Source organism: Balaenoptera borealis (assembly GCF_965194805.1).
Source record: "Balaenoptera borealis genome assembly, chromosome: 15".
NCBI classification, from domain to species: domain Eukaryota; kingdom Metazoa; phylum Chordata; class Mammalia; order Artiodactyla; family Balaenopteridae; genus Balaenoptera; species Balaenoptera borealis.
Genome location: NC_138871.1, coordinates 72,509,557 through 72,534,260, shown reverse-complemented (window position 1 = coordinate 72,534,260; position 24,704 = coordinate 72,509,557). Strand labels below are relative to the sequence as shown.

The following is a 24,704-nucleotide window of genomic DNA, read 5'->3' as shown; positions in this document are numbered from 1 at the left end:
ACATGGATTCAAAACAAAACTGCCTTGAATAGGATATCCTACCATATAACTGATGAAATCCTGTGCCCTGAAGTATAGATACACCCTACCACTTTAGTCTACCTTCTTGAATGTTGCCTTCATATTCTAATGTTGCAAACTTCCTCTTCAGATGTATCTATCTTACCTAACAATAATTATTTATTGAGTATCGACTATGTATAAGCACTGTACCAGGCACCTGGAGATAATTTATACTGATAGCCCCTGCTTAATGGAGCTTTAAATCTAGCAGGAGACATTAAACATATACAAATGATAACACAAGACAATTTATGCTGAGACCCATGAATAGCAGAGAATTTTAATATTTCTGTCATTTTCAACTAAAATGAGTCCTGACTGATAAAGGAGCTGTTCAGAAGGCCATATGGGAACAGTTACACTTTATACCTTGAGGAGATTGACAGGCGGAGAGATGAGGGGAAAGGACATTTCAGGTGGACAGAATGAATGATGGCACTGAGATAGGAAAGTATGATGGCACAAATTCAGCATGGATGGAGAGTAAAGTGTGTAAAAGAATGAGATAACAGAGAAGGGAAGGGGCAGGTTGAGGTCAGAATAGTGAGCACCTGAAATTCCACCTTTGGGGATGTGCTGTCTACCCCAATTCTACTTTCCCCCAGTGTAATTTCCTGTTAATGTGACCCTATCTCCCCAAGCTCAACCCACCCTTGATTCATCTCCAAATAAATCCCCATTTATACCTAATTTTACTCTTCCCAGATCATTTTTGCTGGATTCTAATAGGATGTAAAGATCATAAAAGGAAGTTCTCTGATAGAAAATTTTCCACATAATATTTAGGCTTTTGGGAGAGAATATTTCAAAATTCTCTAAAAACATAACTGCTAATGAGACCTGCTTATATAGAAACATGCTTCCTGAAAAGCTACATCTGCCAGGCAGGCTTTGTGCTGACTTGCTCATCACCAGACCCTACACCCCACACAAAGCCTGGCAAACAGAAGGTACTCCATGATGAACAAATGATGTGATTACTACTATCTGTAAAGGTCTCATTCCTATGTGTCCCAGTTTATCTTCAGACTCTCCATTTCAAGACAGATCAGTTTAGAAGGGTTCTGAATTTCTATGTAATTTGCAAGCCCAAGGAAAGAATTTATGTACTCACTTTGTGACTCCATAGTCAATTCCAATTGTTGCAAGGTATTTAGAGACAAATCTTTTCTCACAGTATCGCTTTATAATACAGCTCTAAAAAGGTAAAAATACATGCTTTTAGTAAAGACACTCTGGGAATGTATACAAAATAAGTACATTTCTTCATTATGGTTTCTTCATTCACCATGAGACACAAAGCTTTTTCAAAAGCCAAAACTATAAAATAACTGAAACAAATACTAAAGGTGAAGATTTTAAAGAAAAATTATTTTAAAATTCTTCCCTTAATACCAAATATGGGGGGCTTCCCTGGTGGCGCAGTGGTTGAGAATCTGCCTGCCAATGCAGGGGACACGGGTTCGGGCCCTGGTCCGGGAAGATCCCACATGCCGCAGAGCAACTAAGCCCGTGCGCCACAATTACTGAGCCTGCGCATCTGGAGCCTGTGCTCCACAACAAGAGAGGCCGCGACAGTGAGAGGCCCGCGCACCGCGATGAAGAGTGACCCCTGCTTGCTGCAACTAGAGAAAGCCCTCGCACAGAAACGAAGACCCAACACAGCCAAACATAAATAAATAAATAAATAATTAAAAAAAAAAAAAATACTGGGCAGGACCACTGACCCTCCAGCTGGGACCTTTAAAAAAAAAAAAAAAAAGAAACCAAATATGGGTATGTTTTCAGTTTAGCGTTCAATCCTTGTTCTCTTTTCTTTTCTTTTTTTTTTATAAATTATTATTATTTATTTATTTACTTATTTTTGGCTGCGTTGGGTCTCTGTTGCTGTGCGTGGGCTTTCTCTAGTTGCAGCGAGTGGGGGCTACTCTTCGTTGCGGTGCGCGGGCTTCTCCTTGCGGTGGTTTCTCTTGTTGTGGAGCACGGGCTCTAGGCACGTGGGCTTCAGTAGTTGTGGCACATGGGCTCAGTAGTTGTGGCTCCCCGGCTCTAGAGCGCAGGCTCAGCAGTTGTGGCGCATGGGCTTAGTTGCTCCACAGCATGTGGGATCTTCCCGGACCAGGGATAGAATCCGTGTCCCCTGCATTGGCAGGCGGATTCTTAATCACTGAGCCACCAGGGAAGTCCTTCTCTTTTCTTTTGAAGACCTCTTCTACTCTTATATTTTTAATAATAACACCAAAATATCTGTCTACCTTGACCTCCCTCCCCAGACCAGATCCACATTTCCAAATATCTACTAGACTAATTTCTACTTAGATGTCCCACTGTTCCACAAACTCAAAATGCCCAAAAATGAACTAATCTTATACATAAAAACAGCAAATCCTGCTCACATCCTAGTTCTGTTAATAATGCCACCATTTTCCCAATTACAGGGTATTATATTACTAAAGTCATGTTTGATTCTGAGTCTAAATCTTCTTTTGAATGTTTCTTCCATCTTTCTCCTCACTCCAATTCCCATTGATACCATTTTGGTTTAAGTCTTCATCATCTACTTCTGTACAACTACAACTACAGGAAATTCTTTATTGGTCTTTATGTCCCCTTTCCCCCTCCCAACTTCAATCAACACTGCATACCACTAACGTTATTTCACTTCCCTAACTCAAAAATTTTCAGTGGCTTCTCACTGCCAAGAGTTCAGCATCCAAATTCCTTTGTCCGTTATTCAAGATCCTCCATAATCTGGCCCTAATCTGTCTTTTCTGTCTAAACCCTTCTAATATAAACCCTCCATTTCTGCAAAACTCCCAGGCCTGACTTTTGTCATTACTTTTCTCTCTACTTGGAAAGAGCTTTCTCCCTTCTTTCCAAATCTTACTTATCCTTTAAGGTCCAGTGCAAACTCTGAGCTTCCAGGTTATAAGAGATCTTGCCTACATCTGAACTTCTCTAACACTTTTTATATACTATATGTGTATATAGTACATATACTATATATGTATATAAATGTATATATACATATATATTTGTTATCAGTTATTCACTGCCTTGTTATCTTTTCACATGTGCATATTTATCTTACTTCTTCAGCTAGACAGTAAACTACTTGAGGGCAAGCACCGGTATTTTACTTCTTTATATCTTATAACTTTATATCTGAGCAATTAGCTCAGTGCCAATGAAAAACTGAATTAAAATGACTTGTACATTAATAGCAATCCTTAGCACTCATGAAACATAATTTACTTGAAGTGCTGGTCATGAAGCTTATTCTGCTCAAACACTTCCCTGATGAACCTCAATCTATATTAAATAGGACAGTTGCTTTAGAAAGTACTTAATAAGCTCATTGTGAACTGAAGGAAAAACTTCTTTGGAGTGAGTACTGCTAAGAGGCTATACTTTTAAAAAACACTTTACAGGTTGAAAGCACTTCTCAAATGTTTTCTCTCACAATATCCTAGAAAAATAAATATAGCCTTTTTCTAAATTATTCATGAGATTAAGGGACCAGGAAGTCCTTTAACTCCAGTACACTATTTAAACACTAGCCCTAAGTATTTAAAGAGATACACATTTAATTAATGGTGTGAATAACCACTCCCTATAACCAAAGAGACAGGGTTCCTGGGCCTTAGGATCCTATAAACTAAGTTAAATAACATAAATATAGAGAGACTTTTGCTTTCTCTATTTTTCTTAAATAGATTTTTTTAGGCACTTTTTAAATGCAGTTCCAATTAAAATCATAAGGTTTGAAAAAAAAATTCTTAAGGTTTGAATCTTTTTTTTCCTAATAGAATTACCCTAAAATTCATATGAAAGAACAGTTATCTGAGAAGAACTAATTCAAGTATGAAAAACAGGAAAGGGGCAGGGCAGTAGAAAGAGGTGGGAATTTGTATTGACAGATACTAAAATATAGTCTGAAACTGAGAGAGTATTATACTGGCATAAGAAAAGACAAGTAGGTCAGTAGAACAGAACAGAGAGCTCCGAAATAGATCCCATTATATATAAAAATTTAAAAAGTGACAAAGGTGATATTTAAAGTCAATGGGAAAAAATTAATTTATTTAGTAAAATATTACTGGCACAATTGCATATCCATCAGGAAAAAAATTAAGTTGGGCCCTGAACTTCCCTATATACAAAAATAAATTACAGATAAATTTATGATTTAAGTATTTAAAAATAAAACAATAAAAATTTCAGAAGAAAATGTGCAACATATGTACAACCTTAGGGAAACCTTTTCAACCAAGAAAGAAAACCCAGAAACCACAAAAGACAGGCATAATCTGTATGTGTATGGCTGATTCATTTTGTTGTGCAGTGGAGGCTAACACAACATTGTAAAGCAACCATACTCCAATAAAGAAAAAAAAAAAAAAAAAGACAGGCATAGCCAAAGCAATCTTGAAAAAAGAACAAAGCTGGAGGTATCATACCCCCTGATTTCAAACTATACTACAAAATGACAGTAATCAAAACAGTAGGATATTGACACAAAAACAGACACATAGATCAATGGAACAGAATAGAGAGCCCAGAAACAAACCCACACTTATATGGTCAATTAATCAATGACAAAGAGGGAAGAATATATAATGGTAAAAGACACCCCCTTCAATAAATGGTGTTGGGAAAACTGGACAGCTATATGTAAAAGAATCAACTGGACTACTTTCTCACACCATATACAAAAATAAAGTCAAAATGGAATAAAGACTTAAATCTAAGTCCTGAAACCATAAAACTCCTAGAAGAAAACATAGGCAGTACACTCTTTGACATCAGTCTTAGCAAAATTTTTTTGGATCTGTCTCCTCAGGCAAGAGAGACAAAAGTAAAAATAAACAAATGGGACTACATCAAACTAAAAAGCTTTTGCACAGCAAAGGAAACTATCAACAAAATGAAAAGGTAGCCTACTGACTGAGAGAATATACTTGCAAACGATATATCTGATAAGGGGTTAATATTCAAAATAGAGAAAGAACTCAGACAACTCAACATCAAAAAACACAAATAGCCCAATTAAAAAATGGGCAGAGGATCTGAATAGACATTTTTCCAAAGAAGACATACAGATGGTCAACAGGCACGTGAAAAAGATGCTCAACACCACTAATCATTAGGGAAATGCAAATCAAAACCACAATGAGATATCACCTTTTACACCTGTCAGAATGTCTATCATCAAAAAGACAATAAATAACAAGTGTTAGAAAGGATGTGAAAAAAAAGGAACCCTCGTGCAATGTTGGTGGGATTGTAAATTGGTGCAGCCACATGGAAAACAGTATGGTGGTTCCTAAAAAAAATAAAATAGAACTACCATATGATCCAGCAATTTCACTTGTGGGTATATACCTGAAGAAAACAAAAACACCAATTTGAAAAAATGTATGTACCCCAATGTTCACTGCAGCATTATTTACAATAGCCAAGATATGGAAGCAACCTAAGTGTCCATCTGTAGATGAATGGATAAAGAAGATGTGACATATAAAAATGGAATATTACTCAGCTATTTTAAAAAAATGAAATCTTACCATTTGTGAAAACATGAATGATTTCTAGAGGGAATTATGCTAAGTGAAATAAGTCAAAGAAAGACAACTAGCATATGATCTCACTTATTTGTAGAATCTAAAAAACAAAGCAAACAAACAAAACAAAAACAGACTCATAGATACAGAGAACAAATGGGTGGTTGCCAGAGGGTATGGGGGATGGGGAAGTGAAATAGATGAATGGGATTAAGAGGTACAAACCTCCACTTACAAAACGTAAGCTACTAGGATGTGTTATACAGCGTAAGGAATATAGTCAATAATATTGTAAGAACTTTGTATGGGGACAGCTGGTTACTAGACTTGTGGTGATCATTTCATAACGTATGCAAATGTCAAATCACTATGTAGTACACCTGGAGCTAACATAATATTATACGTCAACTATATTTCAATTTTAAAAAGATAGGCATAATTGAGTATATACAAATAATAATAAAAGCAATTGTACGGTAAAATATAAAAGTATTAAAAGACAACATACTGGGGCAAATATTTGTAACTTATATGACTGGCAAAAAGTTAATAACTTTAACGTCCCCCAACCAGAAAAACTGGTAAGAAAGACACATTATCCAAGAGAAAAATAGGCAGGGACTATAAATTGAGCAATCCACAGAAAAGCAAATCCAAATGTTCAATAAGCATTTGAAAAGATGTTCAGCTTCATCTGTGGTCAGTGAAATGCAAATTAAAGTAACAATGAAATTACTTCTCACTAACCAGATTAGTAGCAATCAAAAGAATGACAATACTGTGTTGGCAGGGAGTTAGGGGGAAACGTACCAGCATATTACTGGAACACACCTTTTTGAAGAGCAATTGGCAATTGCTACTAAAATTTTAAAATGTGCTATTCAACCCAGCAGTTCTACCCCTGGGAATCTAGTCCAGGTATTTAAGGATATATATACCTATAGAAATGTATTATAGCAAGATTGTTTGTAGTAGGGAAAAAGGGAAACAAGTGAATTCTCATCAATAGAGGAGATACTCGCATGTCATGGACATGCAACCATGAAAAAGAGTGATGCAACCATGAAACCATGAAAAAGAGTGATGGGAGCTATGTCAGATAATTGGAGGAATCACCACAATCTACTGTTAAGAGAGAAAAAGCAGGGCTTCCTTGGTGGTGCAGTGGTTGAGAATCCCCCTGCCAATGCAGGGGACACAGGTTCGATCCCTGGTCCGGGAAGATCCCACATGCTGCGGAGCAACTAAGACTGTGCACCACAACTACTGAGCCTGTGCTCTAGAGCCCGTGAGCCACAACTACTGAGCCCACGTGCCGCAACTACTGAAGCCCGCGTGCCTAGAGCCCGCGCTCCACAACAAGAGAAGCCACTGCAATGAGAAACCCGTGCGCTGCAACGAAGTGCAGTGCGAGCCCCGCTCGCCGCAACTAGAGAAAGCCTGTGTGCAGCAATGAAGACCCAACACAGCCAAAAATAAATAAATAAAATAAATAAATAAATCCTGGATGTCATTAAAAAAAAAAAAAAAGAGAGAGAGAGAAAAAGCAAACTCCAGAGAAGTATATACAATACTGTACGATGTGGGTACTTTTGACTGCAAGTAAGGGAAACCAATTCAACTGACTTAACAGGAAAATATTTATTATAACTGGAAATCTAGAATTAGGGCAGTCTTCAGAGTTGGTTGATATGAAGAGTCAATGGTAAGAACATCAGGATCAGATCCTAGAGGACACTGAGAACTGGGCTGGGATTCTGGGGTAAATTGATGCCAATGCAGAAAGCTGAATTGGATATAAACAAAGACCACAGAGAAATTCCCCCATAGAGGGAGTTAAGCCCTTGGGAATCTCCTTTTTCTTACTGCATCTCCAGAACCTCTAAAACAATGCTGAATAATAAAAGAAAATAGTATGTATCCTTTTCTGCATCTAATTTTAAAGGAAATGGCCTTAGCATTTTACCATTTGGTATGTTTGCTGTTGGTTAATAATAACTATTGTTTTCAAAATAATAATAAAAAATATTGGTTTTCATATTTAAGTAGTTTCATTTTATTCTGATTTTGCTTAAAGTGTTTATTAGGTTGATTATATCTTTTTTTTTTTACAGTACAGAAAATATTTTCTCTAGTAATCAGTTCATGTAACAAATTATGTTGATTAACTTCTTGATGTTGAACCAAGTTTGCACTCCGTGGGATAAACCCTACTTGCTAATAGTGAAATTGTTTTGATATGTTGTTGAATTCTATTTGTGGATATTTAGGAATTATGCATCTGTATGTATATGTGAAAACGGTATACACTTTTCTTTTTTGATACTATATCAAGTTTTGCTATTTAAGTTATCATGACTTTACATAAATAAATTGGAGTGCTGTTCATCTTTTTCTGCCTTGGAATAACTTAACTGAAATTATGTGTTATTTAAAGCTTAAATAAAGCTTGTTCATGAAGCCATCTGATCCTGATACCTTTTTGGATAGTAAGTCTTTTAATTGCTTTTCCAACTTCTCCTTAAGTGACTGGTCATTTGGGTTTTCTACTTTTTAAGTCAATTTTGGTAATTTATATTTAGCTAAGAAATCCTCCATTTCCTCTACGTTGTGAAATGTGTTCCCACAGAACTGAATGTAGTAGTCTCTACTCTTTCTTTCAATTTCTTCCAGTATGTGATTATGTCTCCTTTTCAGTATTAATCTTGTAATTTTTTGCTTTCTCTATTTTTCTTAAATAAAATTTTAGGCATTTTTCTTTTTCATTAATCTTTCCAGGGAGTTCTCTCTTTCTCTTGGTGAATTTTGTGTCATTTATCTTCTGTCTTAAGTATTAAGTTCCTTTACTTTTTAAAATTCCATACCATAATATACCATAATATTCATACTTTTAAGGCGTACAATTCGGCTGTTCTAGGCATATTCACAAAGTTGTACAACTATTATGTTCCTTTAGTTTTTAATCTCTCTTTTTAAGAAATGAGTAAGATAATGCATTTTCCTTTCACTACAGCTTTAAATTTGCCCTGAAGATTTTGGCATGCATTCTCTCCTTTCATGGCTTTCTAGTTATTCTGTCATTTGCTTTGCTTTGCCCTTTGATGCAAGGATTATTTACTAGGGCATGCCTTAATTTTTAACTTGAAATTATTTATCTGTATATCTTCCTATATTTTCCAAATTCTTTAAAATGAGTATGTATTACTTTTATAACTAAGGCAAAATTTTTAAATTACATTTAAATCTTTTATCTGTGAAAAATTTATCTTTGAGAAAGGCATTCAATAGGAATCCACTCCACCCCCAAATAGTAGAAAGTTGTTGTAAAAGTGCTTATTAAATGGTCCCTACTTTCCCAGTTTAACTATATTTGTTGCAAACTGAATTTCCTTATATGTTTGGGTTAATTTCTGGACTCCATTCTGTTCCACTGATGTCCCTATATTTCCTCTCCAGTATCAATAGGAAAAGATTGTAACTTTAAAATATGTTTTAATATCTGGTAGCGTTAGTCTCCTCTCATTTCTTTTCCATAATTTTCTTGCTGATTCTCACATTTAATTTTTCATAAGGACTTTAGTACCTTTTACTATGTTCTGAAGAAAAAAAAAGTATTGCTGTTTTAACTGGAACTGAATCACATTTGTAGATTATTTTAAAGAACTGACATCTCTAAAATATTGAGTGATTCTAATTAAGAAGAAAGTATATCTTTCCATCTGTCTAAGTAATTTTGTGTCCCTTTGTAGAAATGTTTTTCATATAGGTCCTAGGTGCTACCTATTTCTTCATAAGTTTTAACCTAGGCCCTTTATTTTGGTTGTTATTATAAATTAAAATAGTTTTTCAATTATATAGTCCAAACAATTATAATTTGATATAGTAAAGCGATAAAGTTTTGTATATTAATTTTGTCTTTTCTAATAGCATTTCAGTTAATTCTCTTTGGGTTTCCAGATAAACAATCATATCATTAACAAATAATGATAATTTTGCTTTCTCCTTTCCAGCATTTTGTATGTTATTTCTTTCCCTTGTCTAATTGCATGGGCTAATAAATCTAGAACCATATTACATAAATGTGGTGACACACTGGGCATTTTAAGCTATTTCTAACATTGCACCATTAAGCATAGTAAAATGTTTAAAGTGAGCATGCTCACTTAGCCAGTTTAGTACATAACCTTCTAGAGGTTTTATTCTTTTCTTTTCAATGCCTGGCACATAACTGACATTCAATAATTGTAGACTTTCAGCTATGTTAATACCCACATACACATAGATACATAAACAGTACAAGATAATACTAAATGGAAAGAAAAGACACTAATAAACATTTACTGAGCATCAACTATGTGCAGGACACTGGCATAAACACTCCCATTAACAGCTTTTTTGGCATGTAGATCCTACTGGGAGTTGATTTTGACAGCAAATAATGATGGAAAGAGAGCACTGCAATGAATGTGAACACCCAGGTTCTAATCCTGTCTCAGTCACTTATTTGATGACCTTGGAAGGTTCTTAACCAACAGCTTCCACTTACCCTGAAGGAGAGACAATTTGGGTGAAGAAGAGGCAGTCTTAGAATTCATGTGGGGAAAGAACTCCATTCACCTCTCGCCCTCCCTCCCCCCATACTATGGGAGAGCTTAAAGCTGACAGCCAGTAGAAGCAGCACAGAAAAAGGCAGTGGAACTAAGACTTCTTTGAGATAATGGATGTGGTGACACTACCAGAAGTAAAAACAAAACAAACGAACAAAACAAAATAATGCAGGTTCCTTGACATCCATTGCACGTACCCTGTGAAACACCTTCAGCATCAGTTATGCTCTCTTACAAATGAAATGTAGATTCTGGTCTCCGCGTCTGCGGAGTAAATTTTACAAATCCCCATCCTCACACATGGCCCAGTAAGTTCCCTTCGGCTCCCCAGCTCTGCTGGGGGTAACTAAACTTTTTTCTCCACCTCTGAGTCCTGGACGGGTCACCTACAACGCAAGTATGGTATCCAGGCAAACGATCTGACATAAGGACCCAGGCCTCCTTACTCTCTTTGGGATACATTCAAGGGTTAGAGGCCACTCGAGACACCTTCTTAGGTGTCGGAAGGGGGCAACCCAAATGTCAAAAAGGTCAGGAGAGTTTTCCCCGCGGAGCCGCATCCCCCAGGAGACCCAGGCCCGCTCAGGGGCGGGGAGGAGGCTGGGTCCCAAGCTGTTGAGTGGCCGCCTTCCCAGCCAATCGCCACGTCGCTCCGCCGCGCTGTGGTCCCGCCCCTCCCAGCGCGGCACTCACTTTTCCCACTTCGGCGTTGCCCATGGAGATGACTTTGATACGCAGGGACCTGCCAGGCTCCTTCCGCTTCGGTATGTTGGCCTCCATTGCTCTGGCTCTCTCGGGGCCACCCGCTTTGGTCTCTCCTTGTTCACCACGCTGGCCCGTCCCTCAGGCTTCCTCGTCCAATGGCGGAACTGCTGCTCTCGTCACCACCCCGGCTCCGCGGCTCGCCATCCCTGCCTCTGTCTGGCAGCGGGCGCGGGCGACTGGGAGCGTAGGGAACAGGGTGAGGGAGGAGAGAGTCTCGCGATGCTAGAAAGGGGCAGCGTGACGTCATCGCCGGGCTCCGGAGACTAGGCTGTTCCCTGGGGTCGCGGGATTTAGTCCAGGCTGCGTCCCTTGGCAGGAGGGTGGCGTCGGCAGGTTGCTGAGTTTACTCTGCCGGGAGGGCACTACCCTGTGTTCAGGGGGCGACAGGACATAGACATTTGTTAGGTTCGCGGCCGAGTGGTAGAAATTTATTGGCTATTCAGGGCAGATCCTCGGACTGGAAGTAGCTGGAATTATGGGTTACTTCAAGGGCCAGTGGCGCTAAATATTCGAAGTAGACCACGGTCCGTTTTGGGGTACTTTTTGTGTATGCTTCAGTACCCATGGGCCCATCCACTGACCCCTCTTCCAATATTATGTTTCCCTTCGGGCTTCCTGAGACGACTTTCTCCTGAGATCTGGAACCAGGGAAGTGGGGAAGTCGGGCTTTGGTTCTGGAAGAGGGCCATTAGGCAAGATCTGAATCTTGTACCTATCATTTAAAAAAAAAGGTTGTCCACTCCCATTTACCATTGCAACAAAAAGAATAAAATACCTAGGAATAAACCTACCTAGGGAGACAAAAGACCTGTATGCAGAAAACTATAAGACACTGATGAAAGAAATTAAAGATGATACCAACAGATGGAGAGATATACCATGTTCTTGGATTGGAAGAATCAACATTGTGAAAATGAGTATACTACCCAAAGCAATATACAGATTCAATGCAATCCCTATCAAATTACCAATGGCATTTTTTACGGAGCTAGAACAAATCATCTTAAAATTTGTATGGAGTCACAAAAGACCCCGAATAGCCAAAGCAGTCTTGAGGGGAAAAAAATGGAGCTGGAGGAATCAGACTCCCTGACTTCAGACTATACTACAAAGCTACAGTAATCAAGACAATATGGTACTGGCACAAAAACAGAAACATAGATCAATGGAACAAGATAGAAAGCCCAGAGATTAACCCACGCACCTATGGTCAACTAATCTATGACAAAGGAGGCAAAGATATACAATGGAGAAAAGACAGTCTCTTCAATAAGTGGTGCTGGGAAAACTGGACAGCTACATGTAAAAGAATGAAATTAGAATACTCCCTAACACCATACACAAAAATAAACTCAAAATGGATTAAAGACCTAAATATAAGACTGGACACTATAAAACTCTTAGAGGAAAACATAGGAAGAACACTCTTTGACATAAATCACAGCAAGATCTTTTGTGATCCACCTCCTAGAGTAATGGAAATAAAAACAAAAATAAACAAATGGGACCTAATGAAACTTCAAAGCTTTTGCACAGCAAAGGAAACCATAAACAAGACAAAAAGACAACCCTCGGAATGGGAGAAAATATTTGCAAACGAATCAACGGACAAAGGATTAATCTCCAAAATATATAAACAGCTCATTCAGCTCAATATTAAAGAAACAAACACCCCAATCCAAAAATGGGCAGAAGACCTAAATAGACATTTCTCCAAAGAAGACATACAGACGGCCACGAAGCACATGAAAAGATGCTCAATATCGCTAATTATTAGAGAAATGCAAATCAAAACTACAGTGAGGTATCACCTCACTCCTGTTAGAATGGGCATCATCAGAAAATCTACAAACAACAAATGCTGGAGAGGGTGTGGAGAAAAGGGAACCCTCTTGCACTGTTGGTGGGAATGTAAATTGATACAGCCACTATGGAGAACAATATGGAGGTTCCTTAAAAAACTAAAAATAGAATTACCATATGACCCAGCAATCCCACTACTGAGCATATACCCAGAGAAAACCATAATTCAAAAAGACACATGCACCCGAATGTTCATTGCAGCACTATTTACAATAGCCAGGTCATGGAAGCAACCTAAATGCCCATCAACAGACGAATGGCTAAAGAAGATGTGGTACATATATACAATGGAATATTACTCAGCCATAAAAAGGAACGAAATTGAGTCATTTGTTGAGAAGTGGATGGATCTAGAGACTGTCATACAGAGTGAAGTAAGTCAGAAAGAGAAAAACAAATATCGTATATTAATGCATGTATGTGGAACCTAGAAAAATGGTACAGATGAGCCTGTTTGCAGGGCAGAAGTTGAGACACAGATGTAGAGAATGGACATATGGACACCAAGGGGGGAAAACTGCGGTGGGGTGGGGATGGTGGTGTGCTGAATTGGGCGATTGGGATTGACATGTATACACTGATGTGTATAAAATTGATGCCTAATAAGAACCTGCAGTATAAAAAAACAAACAAACAAAACAACTAATACTAAACTTTCATTGGGTTATTTGTATGGAAATATGTTAATATAAATGTTTCAGACATTACATGAAATTTCTAAAAATCTTATATTTGTATTTGTATGGAAATATGTATGGAAATATGTTAATATAAATGTTTCAGACATTACATGAAATTTCTAAAAATCTTATATGTTCGGGTATAATGTTATAAGTAATAATCCTAGTTATTACTTTAAAATGTATATCTCAGAAATAACTAATTTTCTTGTCAACTGCATTATTATGAACTTTCATCAAATCTTTAACTGTGGTCATTTTTAAGTCTTTTCTCATTTACAGACAGTTCTGGGTGTACTCTGATGCTTTTGCAAATATGTTCCTATTAAAGGGTTTCATCTTCAAGAAATTCATGGAAAAGACTCTGACAAGTACAGGTTTCTGGTAACTGACTGTACTGCTGAACTGAATGAATAAGCATTTTCAGAACTCTAATGAAAAACTGATGAACTCAAAAAAGTGCTAACAAAAGATCAAGATGAAAAAAAAAATTTAATTACATGGGACTGAGTGAACTGATGAGGATGAGTATAATTTTTGTGACTTTCTGTCTGAATTAAAAAAAAAAATCCCACAAGGACTCAGAGGCAAAGAATATACAAATCAATTTTCACTGCAAAGTAAAGGAGCTGTTACAGTGGAGGATTACTGGACTGAGTGTCAATATTATGACATAGTATGAGTGTGTTTCAGGTTTGGTAATTGCAATCATTGTTGCTTTTGTTGTGGTCATCCATGTACAATGCTTCGTGTCAGTCTATTTATCTCTTGTAAAAATAAAATACACTGTGTGTGTGTGAAAAAAAAAAAATGGTTGTCCATTTGGAGTCAGGACAGGTTTCAGTTTAGTTCTTGATTTTATATTACGTAGTTCTCACCTGCAGGCGGAAAGCTCAGACTAGATGTTTCTTACACTCTTTTAGTTCTATCAAGGTGTGTGTGATTGTAGCTGTGTGCTCCGTTTACCTCCTTTCCCTGCTACTCTTGCAAATTTAACCCCATCTTCTGTTCTCACCTTTCCTTTAGTTGATAATATAACAGTAGAATAATAATGAATTCTAAGATAACCACTTTTCTATTCTGATTCCAAGCGATGAGAAGAAAAGCATTTTCTAGAATAGAAATCAGTCTGAGAGGAACTGTAGTTTTTTGAGTCAATATCTGTAGTTACAGAAGATAAATAGAACTTGGCAAATGATTATTTAGTACCCTGAAAAAGAATGGCTGCCAATTTCCCAGTAAATTACGAGGGCAAAGGCAGCATTGTTTCTGTTCTCACATAGCTTTAAACATCATTGATACATTGCAGGAAGATAGTGACTAGAGGTTCAAAATTTTGTAACAGTTATTTTAAATTAGATTTTCAAGCATTTTAATTTTAAAATTTAATTTTAAAACAGTAAATGCTTTTTAAGAAAAAAGCTTATTTTGGATTGTTTTCATAATCAACAAGTAATATAACTTAGTTCAATGAAGCTTCTAAAATTCTTTACGAAGATGAAATATAAGTCCTGGTTAGCATTTTGATAGTTTAAAGCTTAAAAGAATTGGATTTATACTGATTTTCCAGACGTTAATCTCTCAGTATGATTTAATAAATCGATAAACGTCTGTTTCTTTGATAGTTCACCTCTGACCCTGTAATAGAACTGGTATTGTAGAAGAGTAATTGCAAAATGTCAAATCTTCAACTATTAAAGACCGGTTAGGTATAATACTGTTGAGCATAAGAGCAGTAAAATGTGCTGAAGATTAAAATTTATTACCATTTTTTCATACTGATGTTTTCAAGGTTTGAAAATGTACAGCCATATTGTTTACTAGGTGTGTTAAATTAGTTTGAAATTGAAAAAGCTAGAAAGTTAGTTAGCTTTCTCTCCCAGTCTAAGATAAAAAGAAGAAAGAGAAGCATGAATTAGCTATGTATGGAGCTGGAAGATATGGTATGGGGGTTAGGAATGTGAGCTCTGGAGTCAGCCCTATTATACATTAAGTTGGCATGACATGGGCATGGAGTGGTGGAAAGGGTTACAGGAGATAATGTACATGAAATACATGGTAATCCCCAATAAACAACAGCCATGTGCTTTCATTTACTCATGTTTTTTTATTTTTATGTATTAAGAAAGATTCTACCTATTTATTATTTAAAATAAATTATGAAATATGTTGGACATACTTAAAGATATTAAGAATAATGTGATGAATATCTGTGTATCCAACACTTAACCTTAACAAATAAAACATCAGCAATATTGTATGTATTCTTCCCCAAATGTACATCCCTCTTCCCACTCTACAAAGCATTGCAACTATTTGAGTTGGTGCTTTTAATTTCCACCCATTTAAAAGTTGTTTTACTACATATGTATATACACTTCGAAATATAGTATTGTACTGCATCTTTTAGAAATCTTTATTTTGAAATAATTTCAAAAATTTCAAGAATAGCAGGGGGAAATAAAACCTTGTATACCACTTATCCAGATTCATTGTTAATATTTTGCTCATTTACTATATCAATTGTGCTCACTATCTGTGTATACACAAATATACACACATTTTTTTCTAAGTCATTTGAGAGTAATTTGCAGACATCTTTCTTTATTCATAAATACTCCAATGTTCATTTCCTAAGAACAATGACATTCTCTTACGTAACAACAGTATATTTATTAAAGTAAGGAAATGTAACATTGATACAACACTATTATCTAATCCTGTGGTTTTCAAACTGTGCCCTGGGTGCCCCACAGCACCACAGTGAATTCATAGGGGATATCTGCGATATTTTAATTCTAAATTCTCAAGGCAAGAAAAACTATGCAAAACTACTCACTCGAGGTTATGTACAATTTTAACAATAGATGGCGCCATATTCCTTGGATATGTCATATATTTGGGAAGCTGGGTTTTCCGGTGTTTGTGATAAAAAGTACAGCGCAAAAATCAATGTAGCGCAGGAAATAAGTGTGGTCGTGTCCAATCTGATTCCAAGGTTAGAGAAGTTGTGCAGTGCACAGTAGCTGCATAAATCCCATTAGTAAGTAATTGTGGTTATTTAAGAATGAAATAAAAATATTTTTCTTTCAATTTATGTGTATTCGTTTTGCAAATGGCAGCTAAATTGGTAGGCCATAAATATTTAATAAGTTGTTTGGAACTAGATTTTTTTTTGGCTGAGGAACCCCATGAAAAAATTATTGAGACACTAAGGGCACCTTGAACCAAGAACATTTGGGAAACTTGGATCTAACTCACAATCCTTATTCAAATTTCACCATTTATTCTAATAGTATTCTCTATAGCTATGTTCTTTACCCCTGGTCTGGAGCCTAGTCCAGCATCATTTAGTTGTCATAAACATCTTTTGTCTTTTTTTATCTGAAGTTATTTTTAGGATACCCCTCAATTTGTATGTAATCTAACATAACTGATTAGATTCAGTTATGTTTAGTGGAAATACCACAAGAACGACATTGTGTCCTTTTAAGGACATCATATCAGAAGATCGGTAATGTCAAGATATTCCATTTATTAATGATGTAAACTTTAGTTAGTTGGTTAAGGTGTAAGGTAGTGTTCACTAGGTAATTCACAGTAAAGTGACTTTTTTCCTTTGCAGTAAGTAGTTTGTAAGGGGATACTTTGAGATTATATAACTATCCTTTCTTCATTGAACTTTCACCCACAAATTTTTATGATGATTCATGGCTGAAGAGATATTACTATGATGGGTGCAAAATGATCATTTTCTAACTCCACCTTTTGTCCTATATTTATTACTTGGTAGTCTACCATAAGCGAGAGCTTTCCTTTCTCATTCATTCATTTATTAATGTATATCAGGATGGACTCATTTATTCTTATTTTACTCCATGAATATTCTGCTATTATTATTATTTATTTTAATGCTCAAGTTGGCTCATATTTTTTTGATATGTTTCCACCATATTTTTAGCACTTCCTTGCTTTCTGGCACAATAATGAGCTCTGGTTTCCTAGGTCCTTTTAGTGGAGAATGGTATTTAGAAACCAAGACCTGGGTGCTACAGGTGCTCATTGATACTAGGGTGTCTTTGCTTTGGGCCCTTTCGGTTGACTGAACCAAAAAAAAAAAAAAAAACATATACATACATACATGAATCTATGCATAATATGTGGATAATAAATCCATATACTAAAATATAGTTCATACTGATATCCCCAATCCATTTTAGCACAGCAGGATTTGTTCTAGTCTTCCCCCTTTCAATATTTATTACTCCCTTCTTCAACAATAGGAAACCTGGCTCTCATCTTCAATATATTTACTCATTTACTCAATCCTACAATGCAGAGGAAGTAGTTTCAGAATTGCTAACCCATACCATGTCAAAAAACAAACACTGGGCTTCCCTGGTGGCACAGTGGTTGAGAATCTGCCTGCCGGGGCTTCCCTGGTGGCGCAGTGGTTGAGAATCTGCCTGCCAATGCAGGGGACACGGGATCTGAGCCCTGATCTGGGAAGATCCCACATGCTGCAGAGCAACTAGGCCCGTGAGCCACAATTACTGAGCCTGCGCGTCTGGAGCCTGTGCTCCGCAACAAGAGAGGCTTTGATAGTGAGAGGCCAGCTCGCCACGATGAAGAGTGGCCCCCGCTTGCCGCAACTAGAGAAAGCCCTCGCACAGAAAAGAAGACCCAACACAGCCATAAATAAATAAATAAATAAATAAAATAAAATAAAATAAAATAAACACTTTGAGAAACAGTTCAATATTTGCTTATAGCTACTTTTGTCTTAAACTGACAAATATAGTTTGTCATATACTTTCATATAGTATAAGTATTATGTTCAAAAGATAATTGGGTTAATCCTTTTTTCTCCTCTTTGGTGTCATTATGATTTTCATTTGAAATACAATTAAGGGACTTCCCTGGTGGTCCAGTGGTTAAGACTCCCGGCTTCCACCGCAGGGGGCACAGTTTTGATCCCTGGTGGGGGAACTAAGATCCCGCATGCTGTGCAGTATGGCCAAAAAAAAAATACAATTAAGTTCATTTGTTAATGTTTGTACTTTATTTTAGTTGTTTCCCCTTCATTACTTTTGACTTTATTAAGTTTTTTGAATATGTAAAACATTAACATAGTTTCAAAAGTAGAATGATACAAATTGGTATACTTGGGTAAGTGTCACTTTCACCCTTTACCCCAATTCTCTTCACCTCTTCTCACCTACCTCCTGTGGGCAACCAATCATATTAGACTCTAGTTTATTCCTTCTTATGTTTCTTTTTGTAAAAAATAAGCAGTTACATATATATTTTCTTATTTCTCCTTATTTATTGCACAAAAGGTAACTGTGTGCGTATGTGTGTGTTCTTTTGAACTTTGCTTTTTTCACTTAACAGTATATCCTGGAAAGCACCCCAGATTAGCTCACAAAAGTCATACTCATTTGTTTTTTACAGCTACATAGTACAGTACTCCATTGTGTGGATATGCCATGGTTTTTTCAATCAAATATATTTATGAGCATTTATGTATTTTCATATTGTCAGTGTGTCTTCAGGGTAAATTTCTTAAAAAGTGGAATTACTGGGTCAAAGGTAAATGCATGTTTACTTTTGTTATACATTGCCAAATTCTGTAAGGTAAAATTTTGAGAATTTTTGCATCAGTGTTCTTAAGTAATATTGGAATTAAGTAATATTTGTTAATACAACAATAAATTAAGAAGTTTTGTGAGAACTTACCTGGTTTAAATATTAATGTTATACTTTCTTCATAAAAAAATTTGGAAGTTTTGTTTCATTTTCTATTCTCTGGAATAATTTGTGACAAAATGTATGCCTTTGCAATAGTAGAGAGAATGATACAATCAGTGCTCTGTACTCATTTCCCAGCTTCAGCAACAGCAACATGTGGCCAATCTTGTTTCATCTATACCCACCTCCTTCCCCAGAGTATTTTGAGGCAAACACGTATAGCAATACTTATCTTTGTATGTATCTTTAGACAGCAAAGCTCTTAATTACAAACATGCCCACAATACCAGGGCACACCATGAAAAGCAGAATTCCAGGATGGCCTCCAAGATTCATGGCTACTAGTATCCATACGTCTTCTCCCAGTTCATTAATTAAACACTAATCTGAGTGTTGCCATAAAGGGATTTTGCAGATATAATCAAGGTCCCAAATCAGTTGTTTTTAAGATAGGAAGATTATCCTCCCTGGGCCAGACCTAGGATTCCTAAGGTAAGTTCTTAAATGGGACAGGACTTTTTCTGGCAAGAGATATTCAGAGTGTGAGAGAGATTCAACGTGAGGGAGGTTCTCTATTGCTGGCTTTGAAGATGGAAGGGGCCACATAGCAAGGACCTTGGTGGGCTCTCAGAGCTGAGAGCAACTCCCAGCCAACAGCTAGCAAGACAATGGGCACCTCAATCCTACAACCTCAAGAAAATGAATTCTGCCAAAAGCCTGCGTAAGACTGGCAGGAATTCCTGAGCTGCAGATGAGAACACAGCTATCTGATACCTTGATTTCAGCCTTGTGAGATTTCTGATCCAGAGAACCAGCTACCCTGTGCCGGGACTTCTGACCTACAGAACTGTGAGATATTAAGTGTCTGTTGTTTGAAGCTGTTGTTATACTGCAACAGAAAACTAATATACACACTGAATAGTTTTTATCTACAGATTCAGTTTCTTGAGAAGCTCTCTTTCCAGTTTGGCAGTGAAAGTCCCTGCAGATGAAGTCTTCCACTGCTAAGTATAAACTGAAAAAAAAATGCAGAACAACTACCTGGGGATTCTGAAGAGTAATAATAATCAGGCAGATGATGGAGGGGAGTAAAAAACTTGGAGAAGCAACTGGCATAGGATGAGTTTCTCCTGAGCAATACAAGGACCTTGGAAGATATTGACTCTGATTAGCCCTTTCTGTCTTACATATTAGTGTACAGGATTTTAGTTCTGAGCAAGCACTGCAGCCTGTCAAAGGACGTGAATATTACGCTGCCATATAGCCATCTACCCACTCATCCTACTATCATCCCGAGGACTGTGTGGCTGAAACAATATCTTCCATCTCATATGAGTTTTTTTTTAATAAAATTTACCATTTTAATCATTTCTAAGTGTAGTATTCAGTACATTCACAATGTTGTGCAGCCATTACTGCCATCCATCTCCAGATCTTTTCATCTTCCCAAACTGAAATTCTGTACCCATTAAACATTGATTTCCCCTCTTCCCTCCCCCTAGCTCCTGGCAACCACTATTCTACTTCTGTCTCTATGAATTTGATTACTCTCAGCACCTAATATGAATGGAATCACACAGTATTTGTCCTTTTGTGACTGGCTTATTTCACTTAGCATAGTGTCTTCAAGGTTGCCATACGATATTCTTATAATGGGACCGCCATTCCTCCCCTTGAGGGGTGTTGTTGGGGCGAGGTCTATGTCTTCTCTCACTTGAATCTGGGTGGCCTTATGACTGTGTGTAAGTGATGTTATGACACTTTCAAAACTAGATAATAAAAAGTGTGATTTCCTTCTAGTTCTCTTGGAATGCTCACTTTTGAAATTCTAACTATGCAGAAGTCCCAGCAGTTCGTGGAGAGGCCCACACAGAGAGGAACTGAGGCCCCCGACCCCCATCTACAGCCACAGCTGAGCTCCCATATGACAGCTGGCACCAATTTGCCAGCCATGGGATTGAGCCATCCTGAAAGTGCTAAACCAACGAAACAGGGATGCCAACAAGAAGTGGAATGTGGCAATAAGGAGTTTGTGGCAAGTGATAATCAGTGATATAGATACAGCTAGAAAACTGCCATTTACCCTACCAAGGAATTTGAACTCAGAGCAACGTGCAGATTCCTTGGAAGACATCCTGGGGTACCAGGTGAATTACTAGAGTGAAAGAGCTCAAATGCCATCATCCTCCCATTCTTTGAATGCCAAGTTCATCTGAACCTCATGGACTTTGTACTTAGTTTCCCTCTGCCTAGCATGCTCTTCCCCAGATCTCCAGGTGCTCCAGCCATACTGGTCTGGTTACCAGGGAGTAGATATTTTGGCACAAACAAGTGTTTCCATTTGCATAGCCAGTTGCAGTGAATGGCATGCAATAGCCTGATAACAAGTTTAAGAAAGAAAAAAGGGAAGGGAAGAAGGAAAAAGGAAGGGAATGACAAGAAAGAGAATGAAAGAAAGAAGGAAATCTCTAGTGCTATGCCATAGGATTCTGCTTTTTACCCAGCTCTCTTTAACAGTTCAGGTAAAGATACCAGGGATGTTGAAAAAAGTTGTGGATAACCGTTAAAATGTAGGAACTATGCTGATTAAGATGGGCAACAGAGAGAAGGTTTGAAGTGATCAGTCTGCTACTCACTAGTCATGCCTATTAGCAGCTTAATGCAACTTTAACATTTTGCAATTAAAGTCTATCAAAATTACTTATATTCACATTTCTATGGGGTTGAATCACTTTGTCAAAGGGTACGTATGTGTTCAGCTTTGGTAGGTGCTACCAAACAGTTTTCCAAAGTGGCTTTATCAATTTACACTCCCATCAACAGGGAATGAGCATTCCAGTTGTTCCAAATTCTCATTGGCCCTCAACTTTGTCGATCTTTTTCATTCTAGCCTGCCTTTATAGGCTTGTCGTAGTATCTAATGGTCGTTTTAATTTGCCTATGCCTGATGACTAATGAGATTCGGTGCCTTTTCATATGTTTATATGTTTCATATGTTCATATGTTTATTTCCTCTTACATGAAGTACTTGTTCAGTTATCTCATACAATGTTTTATTGAGTTGTTTATTTTTTTTATTGATTTGTAAGAATTCTTTATGTGTTCTAGATATATATCTTTTATCAGGAATATATTCTTTGCATAGGAATATATAGCAGTACTGTTAGTCAAAAACTGGAAACAACGCTTTTGTCCCTCAGTGGCAGAATGGATAAATAAGTTGTGGTATATTCTTACGATGGAATACTATATTTTGCTATACAATACTACACAACTGCCATGACTTTCATAAATATAATGTTGAATTAAAGAAGTGAGACGCAGAAGAGTATGCACTGGATGATTCCAATTACACAAAGTTCAAAAACAGATAAAATTAATCAGTGGTGTTAAGAGTCAGGATTCTGGTTATCTTTGGGCTTAGTGAATGAAAAGGGGTGTAAAGAGGGTATCTGGGTGCTGGTCACGTTCTATATCTTGATCTGGGTATGGTTACAAAAGTGTGTTCATGTTGTGAAAATTCACTGAGCAGCACACTAATGATTTGTGCACTTTTCTGTAGTATGTTATACTTCGGTACAAAAAGTTTACAAAAACGATTCCTACCTAATTTTCACAAGGGCTTAAGAGCTAAAAAAGCAGACATGGCCTGATGTTTTTCTCTGCTCAGAGTTTCTCGTGCTGTTCCTGTGATGGATCTTGGTGTCTATGGAAACCAGACAGAGACCGTGTGGTGGGGAAACAGCACATGAGACAAAGGAACAGACACTCGGCAGACGTCTTCTCCCCCCTGTATTTTCAGATCCCACTCAAGCCACAGCCGTTCCCTGCTAAGGCCACTGTCCGCTTGTGACAACTGTGACCACTGCTTGTCATAACTTCCTGGGAATCCATCGCATAACTAGGTCCAGCTCACCCTCCCCATGACTAGTTTCTGTTTTACTCAACCCAGGAGGAAAGTTGGGCTAGCAGGGACTTGAATTAGAAAAGGCCTTCTCTGGATGGGCACATAACACCTCACTAGCTTTAAGCTTTATGTGGTAACCTCAGCTCTAAAGTGGAGCCTTACTGAGGGCACAGCCTAAAAAGGCCTTCGAGTAGTGAGAGTGAATGTTCCCGAGTCTGTGCATTAATGCAAAAGCACTTTACCTAGAGCAGAGTTCTTCAGATTCTTGCTCAGAACTTATTAATTCTTGTTTTAAGCGTCATCATATCACCTTATTATCTGATTTTCTAGGTCTACAAAAAGACAGATTAAAAGTGGTTGGGCGGGTCTTCCCTGTTGGTCTAGTGGTCAAGACTCTGCATTTCCACCGCAGGGGGCACAGGTTAGATCCCTGGTCAGGGAACTAAGATCCTGCATGCTGCGGGATGGGTGAAAAAGTGGATGGGTGAAATTTGCCCCTAAGGGTGCACATATGTCTGGCTTTGCTAAGTTTGAGACTAATTATGTATCCATAATTATGTATCCATCTAGATACAAATGTGTGCATGCAAGTGCATGTGTGGAAATCTATGTGTATACCAATGTGTTGGTTCTGTGAATGTGCGTGAGAGGGTGTATGTAGATTTGCATCTTGTGCATCTGTCAGTTTGGCGTGTGTGTTTCGGGTGTATGATATGTGAGGACATTCATGCATGAGTTTGTCATTTCGTGTGTTTATATGCGTACATGTGATCAGATGTAAAATATGTAAATGAGAATTTACACCTATGGGAATCTGTATAAGAGAACATTTGTGGGGCTGCATAAAAGTTTTTATCTTTGATCTAAACTGTAAATTTGTATAATGGATTTATGCAGGGATAGTCCCAGGCAAAGTTTTCAAGTCATATGGTTGGACCATATGGAATTGCCATTTTTGTGGATTAAAAATTGTTAAATATTCAGTGATTTTTGTATGATTGAACCTAATGTGTGTATGCATGTACATGTGTATGTATACATACATAAATTCAACCTAGCATACCCTCTGTACCACATTAGTATTATTATCAGAGCCAAGAAGGAAATGACATCATGGGTGTGAGAAATGGGAAGAAATTTAACACAGATCTTGAAGGAAAGATAAGATATAGAAGGAATGATGCCCAACGCAACAGAAAGTTGCAATAGGGGAATAATGAGAAATGAGACAAAGTCCTTTACTCTGGGAAGCCTCCTCCACCACCTGTTTTTTACCCACCCACCCCAAGTTTTCCTCTGCCATAGGTTTCTACACTACTTGTGGACTTCCTCTATGATAACGTTTGTCAGGCTGAACTGTAATTGTTGTTTTAAGTGGCTATCTTCCCCACTAGACAGCAAGTTTGCTGAAGGCAAGAACTGCGCCTCTGTAGTTCACTTATTTCCTAGCTCTAAAGCTTGGTACAGAATAGAAATTCAATTAGTATTTGTTGAAGAATTGGAT

General features: G+C 37.4%; 1 protein-coding gene across 7 annotated transcripts in view; it reads right to left on the bottom strand.

Moving 5' to 3' along the window:
• DNAJC27 (DnaJ heat shock protein family (Hsp40) member C27) overlaps positions 1-14,353 on the bottom strand; it is a 54,011-nt gene extending 39,658 nt beyond the window's left edge. For 6 of the 7 annotated variants that reach the window (XR_014234948.1, XR_014234949.1, XM_082357441.1 and 3 more), the window contains exons 1-2: positions 10,928-14,353; positions 1,178-1,260 (exon numbers count right to left, since the gene is read on the bottom strand). Coding sequence is in view for 5 of the 7 variants with exons in the window: in XM_082357441.1 (XP_082213567.1) it covers positions 1,178-1,260; positions 10,928-11,014 (170 nt within the window). In the remaining 2 variants the exon portion in view is untranslated. The remainder of the gene's footprint in view (positions 1-1,177; positions 1,261-10,927) is intronic. The other variant, XM_082357439.1, reaches the window with a different exon arrangement.
• Between the last annotated feature and the right edge of the window lie 10,351 nt (positions 14,354-24,704).